Source organism: Coregonus clupeaformis, chromosome 15 (assembly GCF_020615455.1).
Source record: "Coregonus clupeaformis isolate EN_2021a chromosome 15, ASM2061545v1, whole genome shotgun sequence".
NCBI classification, from domain to species: Eukaryota; Metazoa; Chordata; class Actinopteri; order Salmoniformes; family Salmonidae; genus Coregonus; species Coregonus clupeaformis.
In genome coordinates, this window is record NC_059206.1 from 34305739 (window position 1) to 34321794 (window position 16056).

General features: G+C 45.7%; 1 protein-coding gene across 3 annotated transcripts in view; it reads left to right on the top strand.

Moving 5' to 3' along the window:
* The window catches only part of LOC121583493 (splicing factor, suppressor of white-apricot homolog), a 172686-nt gene that overhangs the window by 140242 nt on the left and 16388 nt on the right, over positions 1-16056 (top strand). For all 3 annotated transcript variants that reach the window (XM_045225112.1, XM_045225111.1, XM_045225113.1), the window contains 3 exons: positions 6250-6587; positions 12511-12666; positions 12882-13028. In XM_045225112.1, the coding sequence (XP_045081047.1) occupies positions 6250-6587; positions 12511-12666; positions 12882-13028 (641 nt within the window). The remainder of the gene's footprint in view (positions 1-6249; positions 6588-12510; positions 12667-12881; positions 13029-16056) is intronic.

The window sequence follows — 16056 nt, forward strand, 5'->3', positions numbered from 1 at the left end:
ACTTGATGATTGAGTTGGAGTTGTGCATGGCCACGCAGTCATGGGTGAACAGGGAGCTTAGTATTTGTATTTATTAAGGATCCCCATTAGCTGCTGCCAAGGCAGCAGCTACTCTTCCTGGGGTCCAGCAACATTAAGGCAGTTATATACAAATTAAATATTACATTACATATTAAAACACTTTTCACAACACATTACGTATGTTCCCTCAGGCCACTACTCTACTATCACATATCTGTATGAAAATGTATGCACTCACTAACTGTAAGTCGCTCTGGATAAGAGCGTCTGCTAAATGACTAAAATGTAAAAAATTTAATATCTACAATACAAAATCCATGTGTACGTGTGTGTGTAGAGTGCGTGTCTTATCATGTGTGTGTGCCTGTGTGTGTCTCTTCACAGTCCTTGCTGTTCCATAAGGTGTATTTTTATCTGTTTTTTAAAACGGATTCTACTGCTTGCATCAGTTACCTGCTGTGGAATAGAGTTTCATGTAGCCATGGCTCTATGTAGTACTGTGCGCCTCCCATAGTCTGTTCTTGACTTGGGGATTGTGAAGAGACCTTTGGTGTCATGTCTTGTGGGGTATGCATTGGTGTCCGAGCTGTGTGCTAGCAGTTTAAACAGACACCTTGGTGCATTCAGCATGTCAACACTTCTTACAAAAACAAGTAGTGATGAAGTTAATCTCTCCTCCACTTTGAGCCATGAGAGATTTACATGCATATTAGCTCTCCGTGTACATTTCAGGGCCAGCCGTGCTGCCCTGTTCTGAGCCAATTGTAATTTTCCGAGGTCCCTCTTTGTGACACCTGAACACACGACTGAACAGTAGTCCAGGTGCGACAAAACTAGGGCCTGTAGGACCTGCCTTGTTGATAGTGTTGTTAAAAAGGCAGAGCAGCGCGTTATTATGGACAGACTTCTCCCCATCTTAGCTACTGTTGTATCAACATGTTTTCACCATGACAGTTTACAATCCAGGGTTACTCCAAGCAGTTTAGTCACCTCAACTTGCTCAATTTCCACATTATTTATTACAAGATTTAGTTGAGGTTTAGGGTTTAGTGAATGATTTGTCACAAATACAATGCTTTTAGTTTTTGAAATATTTAGGACTAACATTCCTTGCTACCCATTCTGAAACTAACTGCAGCTCTTTAAGTGTTGCAGTTATTTCATTCGCTGTAGTAGCTGACATGTATAGTGTTGTTATCCGCATACATAGACACACTGGCTTTACTCAAAGCCAGTGGCATGTCATTAGTAAAGATAGAAAAATAGTCACGTAGCCAGTTATGGAGGGCTAAAAATCTCCTGAAACGTTGAATGCTACGATTAAGGGAGGGCAAGAGGCCAGATCTTATGGGGCGTTTGTTGGTGTCAAGCAGAGACCCAATCAGTTCTTTAAAATCCATCTTTAGCTTTTCTGAGCTGCCCTTCATAATGTCATTGAATCCCACATGAACAATTTCCTGATACAGGTTTAAATGTTTGGGAGCAGCTTATTGATGTCCTGTACTCATGCTCCTGGATAGATGGCACAAAGTTTTTGCTCCAGGGACTGAGACATTTCTCACCATTGAACTGCCCAATACAACGGCCAGAGAAGGGGATGGAGAAATCTGCCCATTCCTACCCCTCACACAATTCGTGGAACCTTTCACGGGCCCACGAGATGCAAGATAGCGTATGCCCGCAGCTCCCGGTGATAGGTCCAGACCTCCCACAGCAGGCAGAGCCCTGTCAGATCCAGAGAGTGGGAAAGGAGCCGAACTCGACAACGATGCTGCTTTTGGAGTCGGCGTAGTTGGAGTCATCACAGCTGTCGCAGACCCAGGCTGTCCCAGCGATGAAGGCGCATGTAGACCAGGCACCAGGGCAGCGACGCTATTCTTCATGTCGATCTGCTCCGGACCTCTCGCAGACACTCCAGTCCACTTAGCAGCATGCAGCTGCCTTCGGTTTCCACGACTTGTGACATGGGACCAGCGCTGATTGGAACAATCCTCTTGCTGTTCTCCGTCTACTCCACTACAAGATGGAGGAGGAGAAGCAGATGGAGACGACTTCCTTGGCAGGCAAGTTCCAGGTAGCACAGGCCATTCAGATAGGGACAGATGACAAGGCGGGGATACATCCATCAAGCCCGAGTGCCGTTCAGCCACAGGAGCGGGCTCCATTGCAACCTACCTAGCTTTTCCATCATAGGAAATAATACTAGAAACTTTCTGATCAAATAACGTACAAAAATAACACTACAATTAACTAAAGACTGCAAAGTTGGTTGGGTGCTAGCAACATGGCGACCATCATCGGCACCATCTTGTTCACAGTGTAGTCGGAGGGGGAGGGTGGGATTTGAGATTGAGATTACTTTTAGATAATGCATGATTTAGGTTATCTGTCTTCATCCTGCTGTCCATATGGAGTGGAATGGCTATGTCACATTACAGTACAGGGATTACACATGTGTACTTCTCTCTATTACCAGCAGGGAGTAGTCTCTTTCTCCCCTTTCTCTACCCCCGCCACCTCTCTTTCTCTCACCCTCTATCAATCTATCCACCCACTCATTCCCTCTCCCTCTCATACGGTCCCTCTGTCTCTGATAGCCATGGTTGGCTATTACCCGACCATATGCGGGGGTGTTTAAACACTCAGCCAAGCTTTCAGGAACTGGCAAATCCCCTCATCATCTGGCGACCCCAATCAACTGGCCACATGGTGCAGGGCTCCTGAGAAAGGAGAGAGGGGAAGTGACCTAAAGCTGCCTGGCCAGATTACAGCTCTATCTGTCTTGCTCCGACAGCTCCAGACCAGACACAGGCACAGCACAGGCCAAAACACGGCCTCCTCTCGGGCTCAAAGGCTCCACACTCTAACCAGTGGAGGCTCCTCAGAGGAGGAAGGGAAGGACCATCTCAGTGATTTAAAAAAAAATAGTGAAACATTAGAACTTGTCACCAAATAATTGATTAAAACACACTGTTTTGTAATTAAGGTCTACAGTAGTCTCAGCAGCACTCTGTAGGGTAGCGTCCTCCAATCAATCAGAGCTCTTGCAGCATGAACTAACATGTTCTCCACCCAATCAAAGAATCAGATAATTAATCTAGTACTAGAAGCATAAACTACAGCTAGCTAGCACTGCAGTGCATAAAATGTGGTGAGTAGTTGACTCAAAGAGAGAGAAGTTAATTTATTCCAAAACTAAGGAAGAGAGAGAGAGAGCTATATTTCTTAGTATATATTTTTTCACTTACTTAGCTAGCATCAAATGCAGCTAGCTAGTTTAGCCTACTCAAACACCCGGCTCAAACAGAGAGGGATTTTATGTTAGCTAGCTGGCTATGGCTATCCAACGCTGGAACTCTTCCAAGTCAAGGTGATTGCCTTGTTTTCCCTGGCTGGCACAGTTTGTGTGTTTTAGAGTTGTGTTCAGCCTATCCTCCTCTCACATCCCACAGGGTCCCCTCATCAGAATGCCCCCAAACACACAACATTGAAATGTTGCCTCTAAACTCTGAAACATCAGGAAAACCGCAGGGTCTGGCCAATTATTGCTCCAGACAATTCCTTGCTATTGTAGCAGCAGCCGTCACAGTTGGCCATAAGTGTGAATTATTTATTGATTATAGGGCCAGAACCCAATCTTCGGATGTAGTTCCGTTCACTTATATATACAGTATATATATAATTCCAAGAGTGTGCAAAGCTGTCATCAAGGCAAAGGGTGGCTATTTGAAGAATCTTAAATCTCAAATATATTTGTATTTGTTTAACACTTTTTTGGTTACTACATGATTCCATATGTGTTATTTCATAGTTTGGATGTCTTCACTATTATTCTACAATGTAGAAAATAGTAAAAATAAAGAAAAACCCTTGAATGAGTAGGTGTTCTAAAACTTTTGACCGGTAGTGTATGCCATTTAGCAGACGCGTTTATCCAAAGCGACTTACAGTCATGCTTGCATACATTTTACGTGTGGGTGGCCCCGGGAATCAAACCAACTACCCTGGCATTACCAGTGCCATGCTCTACCAACCGAGCTACAGAGGACCACTTGTAAACATATTGAGTCTGTCAAAGCCAGCCAATCAAAGAGTATTAAGAGTGAATGGTAGAGCTTGAGCCATCACTGGAATCGGGCTTCTTGGTAGTGTGTGTGCGTGGGTGTGTGTGCGTGGGTGTGTGCGTGGGCAAGGCCAAACAGGTGTCAGGGGCTACAGTGCACAGGTGGGATGTGTTGCCAAGTACAGGTAAAGTTTGGGGTGCCAAAGTGGATTGGCCCCGATTATAGTACAACAACAGGCAAGGCAAGATGACCTGGAGCAGTTTATTTGCACACAGGGAGTTGTGGATTCTGGCTACTCTCCCTCTCTCGTTCATCACCCTTCTCAATCACCCTCTGTCCAGTTCTCTTTCCCTTGTCTGCCCTCTCATTTTTTGCTCCATATCTGTCCCTCTGACACCCTCTCTCGCTCATGATTGACTGTGTCCCTCTTTCTCTCTATCCATCTCTCTCTTCTTCTTCCATCACTTTCTGAAACACACTATCCCTCTCCCTCCTCCCTTTCCCTGTCCCCTTCTCCCTTACACTGGCATGCCTCTCTTCTTCTCTCCAGTGTGGAGGTGTGCTTCAGAGAGGGCAGCCTTCTCTATCTCCTGAGAGCAGGCGTGCGAGACCGGACACTCTCTCCCCTCCCTCTCTTCCTCTCTCCATGGCCTTTTGGGATAAACCTACCCAAATGTCATGCTATTTTTAACCCAAAGTGAAATCAAACCCCAGCCATCCTCCTCATTATCTGACCTGAGCCACCGCAGCGCACCGCACCGCCCCGCCAAATATTCATACTGAAACCTTTATCAAAGCCAATAACACAGATCTCTCTCCTCTTCTCCTCCTTCGCCTCTCCTCTTGCTCTGTCTGGAGCAGCAGGGGAGGGAGGAACGTGTCTCTCTCTCACTCATTCCACATGAGGGAAAGAAAGGAGGAGGAGGAAGAAGAAGTCCTGTTTCACTGAATTGGGACAGGGTAGGTTCTAAATATGCTGTGAAGAGAAGACATTGTGTCCTGGTCTCCTGAGAGCTCCTTTGACCCACTGTCGCCAGAGCCATGTCTCAATAGATACGGTTACAGTCACACTCTCTCGCTCTCTCGCTCTCTCTCTGATACACTCTTTCTTGTTCCACATATGAACACTTCCATACCCAATGTCACCAGTATTGCACACACCTTACACATCATAATCAAGTCCATAGCAAATAAAGCTTGGAAAGTGTGACTCTGGATGACAACATAATTATGTTTGTTTCCGATATTAGGGCTGTTTTCCTAAATAAATTAAACATGCTTTGTGTTTTGTTTCCTTGCCACGATACTAATGAGTATCACGATAGTGGTATCGTCCCCACCATAGTCCTTGCGTACACAAACCCACTCTGTTTTCTACTAGACAGCCTTCAGCCTTCTCCTCTCAATGGCTAAATTTAATTTGAGTGCAGTTTGATGGCGCGTGGCACTACATTGATTGGCACCCAGTTACACTACATTGTTGGATCCAGCGGCGGGCAGAATATCTAATTTAACCAGACAGACACATACTGAAGTAATTAGAGGCACTTTCGTGCTGACAGTGGAGTAGGGCCATTATGTTTTGTTAGCCAGGCAGGGCAGGGTGCTAGCTATCAGGCTGCATTGTGTTGTGTAACCAGCCAGTGTCTTTAATTAGCAGCTGAGTAAGTCTGAGGGAAGAACCAACCAGAACCAACACACAGCGAGCAGTAATTATGGACAGAGCCAGGACTAGGAGCTCATGGCCCTAGGGCTTTGCCATTGCCTTTTACCTGGGCCGGTTGAGTGCACACATACACACACATGCAGACATTCACGCAGACATACACACACAACCTTTATTGGAGATGCAGACTGAATTAGATTGCGTCTCCCAGATCACCTTAAGCCAGTGGCTGCTCCTGTACAGAAGGAGGCAATTGTGAATGCCCTCGTCTCGCTCTCTCTCTCTCGCTCTATCGCTCCCTCACTTCCTCTCTATCTCTATCCTCAGCCCCCTCATTCTGAGAGGGAAGCGTTCTGATTTTCTTGCACTCTGTAAACTAGGAAAAGCCCAAGGTGCAGATCTGTCTGTCATTAATATGCCCTCTTTCCCTCCTCCTCTGCTCCGCTCATCCCTCTCGCTCTCTCTCTCTCTCTTTCTCTTTCCATCTCTCTATCCTAGCCACAGCTGCCAATGTTCCCAGTGGCCCCCGTCGTCTCAGTCCCCCCTCTGTTGGCTTCCAGAGCACCTGTGTACCCAGTTGATCAAAGACCCCCTGACGCCAACGCCTTCAAAAGGAAAGAGCCCCCCTCCTCTTCCTCCCTCCTGCTACCCTCCTCCTCATCCTCCTCTACCTCCAGAAGACCAGAGAAGGAGCGGGACAGAGGGAAAGGAGACAGAGACAAGAAGAAGAAGAAACACAAGAAGAGGTCACTGGCGAGATCACGGTCTCGCTCCCGGTCGCGGTCTAAAACCAAGCACGCCCTGCCCAGCGCCTACAGAACGGTCCGCAGGACTAGGTGAGTGGTCCTACCCCTATCCCCACAAGAAACTGGTCCTATGGCTCTCTCATTACAACCATTGCCTTTACAGTTGGATAGGTGTTGTCATTAGACATTGGGCAGTGGAAGATGGCCTAAGGCTCAGACTTTTGAACATAATTCATCAAGATAAAACTGCTCTGTTCATCAAGATAAACCTACAGCACCTGATGCCTATACTGTGCCTATGCCTATACTGTGCCTACTGCCTAATGAAGGAAGTGGCTTTCTGGCTGGCTGGCTGGCAGTATTCTTTCACATTGGCTTCTTCTCTCTGTAGTTTCCCGATGCCTCCACACACTCTCCAAGTTTTTCATCTCAAATGTTTTCTTCCCCCTTTCCTCCTGTCATTCTCTTTTTGGAAATCACGGCCAATTTGTCATTATCAGCGGCTGGAGTTGCTGTAATTATGCCCACCTCGTGTCATCCTGACGAGCCTTAATGTAATTTCACTGAGATGTAATTGTTTCTGCCCGAGGTTTTAAATCACTTACGGTATGTGAATTAAAGGGCTTAGATTGAGAAGGGGGCCTCCGCTTAGCCTCGTGTCAGAGATAGCAGTCCTCTAATGTGCAAGCACGCCACATTTCATCCCCTATTCTGTTTTATTTCTCCTCGCCGAGAAAGTCAAATAACATTTGAAAATCCTGGCCGTGGAAGAGTGAAATGGAAGAGTGAAATGGATCGCTGATAATGAGCACTCACATAATCAGTCAGCGTTTTTTTGTGTTGGGAGGCTGGAAGAGGCACCCCATCTCAATCTCCATCATCTCCCTTACTAATCCTGAGAATGATGTATTGGAAATGGAGCCTTCCTGCTGGTGGCTGGCTGGCTGCGTTTCTGTTTTTGTGCATCCCAAATAGCACCCTGGGCAAAAGTCGTGCCGTAAATAGGGAATAGGACCCTGGTCAAAAGTCGTGCACTATATTATGTCATTTGAGAGGCAGCCTGTCTGTCTGGGTCTCGGGGGTGACGACTGAGTTAAGCTGGCAGCTCACCCTCCTCGTGTCCTTTCTCCTCCTCCTCCTCCTTTCCAGCTCTGTTAGTGACGCGCTGAGTGCTGTCAGATACTGAAAGGATTACATGCACACATGTCTCTGACCCTTTCATAACTGTCCGTCACACAGAGACCGAGCCACACACTCATACAGAGAGAGAGGTTATTGGTGTCATACTGCTCGACACCATTAGCCTTTAGCAGCCCAATGGGCTCCTCTCTCTCTCTCTCTCTTTCAGATGGCTTGTGGTTAATGAGGACCCTGGCTGTGACACGGGGGGAGGTGCCCCCATCGTTAACTTGTCAGCTGCTCTTCATTAACTGGCCTACTACTTTCCCACCATCTCTCTCTCTCTCTCTCTCTCTCTCTCTCTCTCTCTCTCTCTCTCTCTCTCTCTCTCTCTCTCTCTCTCTCTCTCTCTCTCTCTCTCTCTCTCTCTCTCTCTCTCTCTCTCTCTCTCTCTCTCTCTCTCTCTCTCTCTCTCTCTCTCTCTCTCTCTCTTCCCCTCCTCTCCATCCATCATTTGCATCCTGTCTTAGTCTCAGGGTCACCTCTGTCCTGTCAGCCCTCTGAAATTGTCTGTAGTCATTGACAGGTCTGTCCTGCCCCCATCCTTAGCCCCTGCTTCACCCCTGGGGGTTTAATTGGGGCCCTTGGCCCCAGGGACAGTCTAAGATCAATACCAGTGGAGTGTAGAGGCCCCCGTGGGCCCATGAAGGGCCAGGATGGGGTCAACAACATCCATACAGGACAGATAATGAGGTAGGAGACTCTGGGATGGATGGGACAGAGCAGCCACTAAGAGTCCTAAGGATGCATCCCAAATGCATCCCCTGTAGCTCAGTTGGTAGAGCATGGCGCTTGCAATGCCAGGGTTGTGGGTTCGTTTCCGACGAGGGGCCAGTATGAAAAAAAAATTATGCACTCACTAACTGTAAGTTGCTCTGGATAAGAGTGTCTGCTAAAATGACTAAAATGTAAATGACACCTGAGTCCCTATTTAGTGCACTACTTTTGACCAGAATCCTATGGGCCATGTTAAAAAGTAGTGCACTATTACATTTACATTTTAGTCATTTAGCAGACGCTCTTATCCAGAGCGACTTACAGTTAGTGAATTCATATTTTTTTATACTGGCCCCCCGTGGGAATCGAACCCACAACCCTGGCATTGCAAACGCCATGCTCTATCAACTGAGCTACATCCCTGCCGGCCATTCCCTCCCCTACCCTGGACAACGCTGGGCCAATTGTGCACCGCCCATGAGTCTCCCGGTCGCGGCCGGCTGCGACAGAGCCTGGATTCGAACCAGGATCTCTAGTGGCACAGTTAGCACTGCGATGCAGTGCCTTAGATCACTGCGCCACTCAGGAGCCTATAAAGGGAATAGCGTGCCATTTGGGGCGGAGTCTCGATGTGATATCCACCAGGGTTTGGAGAGCACCAACAGAGGCCTAAGGACAGAACTCATCCAATTTGCTCTTTAAAGTGTCTCTGACGGAGGTTTGGAGTCATTGATCAAGTGGATGTAGATTTTCCCCTGAATTTAAAATTGCCCTCAACTTGCACCCCTTCCTCTGACAATGTCCTTTTTGCTCACTTTGCGACTTCTTCAGCCCATATGGCAGAGGATGACCTCTCTGTTTGTGTTTATCCACGTGCCAAATTGGCTTTCGTCCAATTGTCCACTGTGTCCCCAGCTGCAAAGTACTTTTTAAACGGCCCCATTAGATTACATTTTCATCTGTGTCTGGCCAGTTTGTGTGTGTGCATTAAATATGTGTCTCTGTGACTGTCTCTGTGGCTGAGTGAGAGTGTATCCAGACATGCACGTACACTAGTGTTCTTAAATAAACACTCATTTGTAGCTGGTTGGGGGGTTGGAGGGGGTGGCCTTTAAATCAGGAGAAATGTGATTTGCTTTTGTCACTTATTATTGCGTGAGTCATTTGGTGTCATTGTTGCTCTTGGCAGTGGGATGTGAAACAGCTGAATCACCATGGTAATGGCTGTCCTGTATTATAAAGAGCTAGGGTCTGGGTTGAGAGGGGGAGAGGGAGAGGGAGAGGGAGAGAGAGAGAGAGGGGGGAGAGGGAGATGGGCGGGCCTGTGATTTAACCACTCTGTAGATACTCAAAATGCGTCTCAAATTGCACCCTATTCCCTATATAGTGCACTACTTTTGACCAGAGCTTTGTGCGCTATATAAGGAATAGGGGGCATTTAGAACACAGGCACTGACATTTACATAGTGGCCTCTTGTCCTCCCTTAATATATCCAATCTAAAGGAGAGTGAGCTTACCTGGAGCAACAGAGGGTAACATTAAAGGACAATTTAACTTTTTTTTACAAAATCTGTGTTTTGGATGTAAATGAGATGTTACAGCAGTTTCCAGACACTTTTTTTGCGATTTGGTTTTGAGAAACTTACCCCACCAGCGATAGACTTCCTCATGCTCATTCTGCCGTTTCAGGGGCACAGATAAAACATGAACAAACGCTCCAAAAACTCCCAGCTACTACTTCTCTGCGTAGCCCATGCATGCGCACACAGAAAAGTGTCGCTCGAGTCCCAACAAAATTGAATATTATAACGTTGCGGATAAAGTTCGGAATGACACAATTTTATGTGTACAACATCTAAAGACCTGCATCATGACGCTAAGAACATTGCTGTTTCTAAAAGGACGTATTTGGGTGTTTTTGGAACCTTTGTCAATGCTTTATCTGTGCCCCTGCAACTGCAGAACAAGCATGTGGAAAGTGTATCGCTGGTCGGGTATGTTTCTGAAAACCAAGTGAAATCACAGAAAAGGGACTGGACACTTCTAGAACATGCTATTTACTACCAAAATACAGATTTGGTTAACCCTTTAGACCCCAATAAAATTCTAGAATGCTGCTGTTCTCACACATTTCAAACAAACAGACATAACTCAAAAACAAAGAACAAATGACAATTACAAGTTGTAGTTTTAAAGAGCACAACCTCAACAGGAATAGGAATACCACTCATTTCGTCTTCCTTTGTGTAAAGACACTATCAAAAAATTATTAACACTCAACATAACAAAAAACCCTAGAGTACATTTGACTAAATTACTTAGTCAAAATGTACAAAGTAAAATATATTATACTTATACATATTACTTACATACAAATATTTAAACAGTTATCCAAAATGTGACCAGAGGACAATATTCAGAAAGTATTTCAAAACCCACACAAAGTAGGCTATTTGATTGAAACGATTCTTACTTCTGTAACAATGTAAAAATGCAAACAACTATTCAGAGACTATTTCAAAATGTAAATAACCTCTCAATAAGATTTAGTACAGACCAGGCCTGACACAAAATGTAGAAATAGTAGCCTACTTTGACAACAATTCAGTGAATGCAACAAGTATTAGATAGAGACAGATAAAGAGAGAAGATACAAATACAACTGTTCAGAGACAATTTTAAAAAGTACACAGTTCCCCTAAATGATTTGTAGGACAAATTCATATTTCACACTGCCACTTTAGTGTTTGCATTTAGCCTACAACATGTCATGGAACTTCTGGAAGCACGGCCCCATCCTGCAAAGTGGCCCAGAACACATAGAGCACCCAAAGGAGGTATCTACACATCTCCCACTCTTTGCCTTGCGTCCACTCCGGATGCACACCACACACCCTCTCTTGTGCCCTTCAAACTTCACCTGCTTTCAAATGAGTTACAACTCGGTCCACACGCCCTGGTGCCACACTCTGGGCTCCCCTCTTCCTGCCACTGTAGCCATATCACAAAGTGAACGCACAAGCTGCATTTTGAATGCCTTCAGGGATCAATGCCTGCAGTTTCTGGGAAGGAGCCTTTGCAGGGTCCCACACACAATGTACGCATTTATGATGGCAATGTTGAGCATCCCCCAAAATACATACATCCACCATCTTCTGCCTGTGTGTCCAACATTGTAATAGCTCCTCAGTTGGTCAAGATGGTCAACCCTGCCCATTTTCTTGTTTTAATCCATTACAAGCTCTGGAACAGATATAAGTTCCTACCACTTTTAAAAACACAGTGAAAAGTCATGTCCGCTTCGGCGCCTTCATTTTGAGTAATGAAGTGAAAAATTACTTTAAAAAGACGAATGACAGCATACCCTGTTTCCGGTTTCTGGTTGATGATAACAGCCACGCGAATACGACAGCAGGTTGTTTGCAAGTTAATTTCGCGAGATTGACACAGATATTGTTGTTAGAAAAACAAGGCAGTTTGCGCCTGCTATAGTATTTTTTTTTAAAGTCAGTCGACAACCACTATGGGTTCTAAAGAGTAACAAAAAAAAAGTGACCTTGTCCTTTAAACAACTTTACAAGTGAAAAGTGGTCAACTCTACTTATTATGTGGAGACTCGTAGAACAGTTTCAAAATTATGTTTTCTTTGCCATCGATCTCACTATAGTAACTATGAGCCCACCCATGAACAGTGCTCTGATTGGTAATAAAACTAAGAGGTGGGTAGAGCAGTAGAGGTCAGAGTACAGGGCATGGGGGCAGTTAGGTGGCCAGGGAGCAGGCTGGGGCATGGGAGGTCAGCCCCAGAGACCAGCTGCTAGTTGCAATTTCCCTCTCCACTTGAGTATTTCACACACCCTCCGTTGTCATCAGTCTCTCCTCAGTGGTCTCAGTGCTTCACCACTAGAGAAAAGACAGTTTGGCCACAGGCACTGGGGAAAATACTGCATATTTCAGTTCTTTATGTTGCATTGAGTTTTCCTCTCTGTCCTTCCATCTGTGTCCCCTCTTCCCACCTCTCTCCCTCTCTTACTCCACCCCCCCTCCCACCCCCCCTCCCTCCTTCTGTCTCTGTGTTCATGTCCATCTCTCATGCCCTGCGTCGTCTGTCTGCAGGTCTCGCTCCAGGTCTCCTGGGAGGAGGGACAGGGGGGACAGAAGGGCTCGCTCGTCTGAGAGGAGGCGTGAGGAGAGGGAGAGGGAGCGCTACGGCCCCGCCGCCTGTCGCCTTGGCAACAACACTGCTCTGCCCAGGAGGCACTCCAGATCCAGGTAGGTAGGGATGGGAACCTTGGAAACAGTCATAAAGGGGAAACAGTGGGACAATGCTGTGAGAGAATTACATTTATGTATTCATTGTAGCAGTTTGAGCTCCAGCAGCTCAGTGAGTGTCTGTTGTCTCTCAATCCATTACTTCCTGAAAGGGTTTGGGCAATTTCGCCATGTCTCCCTCTCTCTCCCTCCCTCCCTCCCTCCCTGTGTCCCAGGTCCCCTCATGAGAAGAGGAAGAGTAAGAGTTCTAAGGGCCAGCTCCAGACCAAGGGCTCCTCCTGTTCCCCCTCCTCATCCCCTGGCAGGCCCAAGAAGTCCCCCAGCGCCTCCCCTCCCACCAGCCCCACATCCAGCCTCTCCAGGTAAAGCACCCCACCTCACCAGGCTGTTTATTAGGGCTGTCCCAAACAAACAAAAAATCGACCGATCGATTGTTCTAAATTTTAAAAAATGTATTTTTCCATATATTGACACATCCTATGTGTTTTAATCAAATCAACTACACTACATTACCAAATGTATGTGGACACCTGCTCTTCAAATATCTCATTCCAAAATCATGGGTATTAATATGGAGTGTGTCTGCCCTTTGCTGCTATAACAGCCTCCACTCTTCTGGTAAGGCTTTCCACCAGATGTTGTAACATTGCTGCGGGCACTTGCTTCCATTCAGCCACAACAGTATTACTGAGGTCGGGCACTGATGTTGGGCGATTAGGCCTGGCTCGTAGTCGGCGTTCCAATTAATCTCAAAGGTGTTTGATGGGGTTGAGGTCAGGGCTCTGTGCAAGCCAGTCAAGTTATTCCACACCGATCTCGACAAACCATTTCTGTATGGACCTCGCTTTGTGCATGGGGGCATTGTCATGCTGAAACAGGAAAGGGCCTTCCCCAAACTGTTGCCACAAAGTTGGAAGTCTAGAATGTCATTGAATGCTGTAGCATTGAGATTTCCCTTCACTGGAACTAAGGTGCCTAGCCCGAACCATGAAAAACAGTCCCAGACCATTATTCCTCCTCCACCAAACTTTACAGTTGATACTATGCATTGGGGCAGGTAGCGTTCTCCTGGCATCCACCAAACCCAGATTCGTCCGTCAGACTGCCAGATGGTGAAGCTTGATTCATCACTCCAGAGAACACATTTCCACTGCTCCAGAGTCCAATGACGGTGAGCTTTACACCACGCCAGCCGTCGCTTGGCATTGCGCATGGTGATCTTTGGCTTGTGTTCCGCTGCTCGGCCATGGAAACCCATTTAAAAAAGCTCCCGATGAACAGTTATTGTGCTGATGTTGCTTCTAGAGGCAGTTTGGAACTCGGTAATGAGTGTTGCAACCGAGGACAGACGATTTTGATGGTGCCATGTTGAAAGTCACAGAGCTGTTCAGTAAGGCCATTCTACTGTCAATGTTTGTCTATCGAGATTGCATGGCTGTGTGCTTGATTTTATACACCTGTCAGCAACGGGTGTGGCTGAAATAGCCGAATCCACTAATTTGAAGAGGTGTCCACATGCTTTTGTATATACTCTGAGCTTGTCTGATGCTTTAAGCACACTGTTTGATTAAATAATTAAGAGACACAAATTACTAGAGGGAGTTCGACCAGCAATTGATTTGATTGTGCCGGTTCCGGGCTCAGACTTGCTGCGCTGTAAAAAATCAATGAAAAAATATGAAAAAAGACAGCGAGTGACTGTGACTAGCACCCGTTGTCTGTCTCTCCTCCATACTGCAGCACCACCACAGAGCATCAAAGTGTTTATCGTGCTGTCTGTGTTCCTGAAGCTGCAACATAATTACAGCCATTTCTGACTGAAAAGTTCTGTTACCGAAATCCCTCATTTGTTAAGGATAAACATTCCCTATTCCCTCAATCGTTAATCTCTTTACGTGACACATGTATGCATTGCATGCACGTGACCAAATACCTATTCACACGGGCCTAGTATAACTAGAGAACGTTGGTTATGTAATTATTACTCCAAAATGTCTGTTATTCCAGAGGACGATTAGGACGGGATTCGTTTTTTTCCAGACTGCCCCTTGTAATTCTTATTTTTGTTCAATAAATTGACAGGCATGACGGAAGCCTGGAGGTTTTTATTCTAGGCGTGAAGATGCAGTATTTCAACATGTTCAGGTTATAGGGCCACACTGATAACTCCAGCTTGGTTCCCAAGTTTCTAAACCATACCAAACCATCTTTGGTATAGTGTCGGCATAATATTTGAATTGAGGAAGTGTGATCATAATCATTAGGATATTTTAGCGATCCGCAGTACGTCCTCAATGCCCCCAGCCTTCGGATGTGAGCTAAACAATGCAATTACGCTTGAGATGTGTTTTAAGGCTATGGATGAGAAAGTTAACTTTCATTTCCAAACGTTTAGGTCAGTTGTATGCTGCTTTGCGGTCTATTAACAGCAAGGGTTGCATTAAATAGGCTTAATATTTTTTACTGATGCATTTGGCAATATTCAATTCATATGCACAAAACATATAAACAAAAGCCATTAATATATACATTTGAAGTCGGAAGTTTACATACACCTTAGCCAAATACATTTAAACTCAGTTTTTCACAATTCCTGACATTTAATCCTAGTAAAAATTCCCTGTTTTAGGTCAGTTAGGATCACCACTTTATTTTAAGAATGTGAAATGTCAGAATAATAGTAGAGAGAATTATTTATTTCAGCTTTTATTTCTTTCATCACATTCCCAGTGGGTCAGAAGTTTACATACACTCAATTAGTATTTGGTAGCTTTGCCTTTAAATTGTTTAACTTGGGTCAAACGTTTCGGGTAGCCTTCCACAAGCTTCCCACGATAAGTTGGGTGCATTTTGGCCCATTCCTCCTGACAGAGCTGGTGTAACTGAGTCAGGTTTGTAGGCCTCCTTGCTAGCACACGCTTTTTCAGTTCTGCCCACACATTTTCTATAGGATTGAGGTCAGGGCTTTGTGATGGCAACTCCAGTACCTTGACTTTGTTGTCCTTAAGCCATTTTGGCACAACTTTGGAAGTATGCTTGGGGTCATTGTCCATCTGGAAGACTCATTTGCGACCAAGCTTTAACTTCCTGACTGATGTCTTGAGATGTTGCTTCAATATATCCACATAATTTTCCTTCCTCATGATGCCATCTATTTTGTGAAGTGCACCAGTCCCTCCTGCAACAAAGCCCCCCCTTCCCCGCAGCATGATGCTGCCACCCCCGTGCTTCACGGTTGGGATGGTTTTCTTCGGCTTGCAAGGGACCCCCTTTTTCCTCCAAACATAACGATGGTCATTAATGCCAAACAGTTCTATTTTTGTTTCATCAGACCAGAGGACATTTCTCCAAAAAGTACCATCTTTGTCCCCATGTGCAGTTGCAAACCGT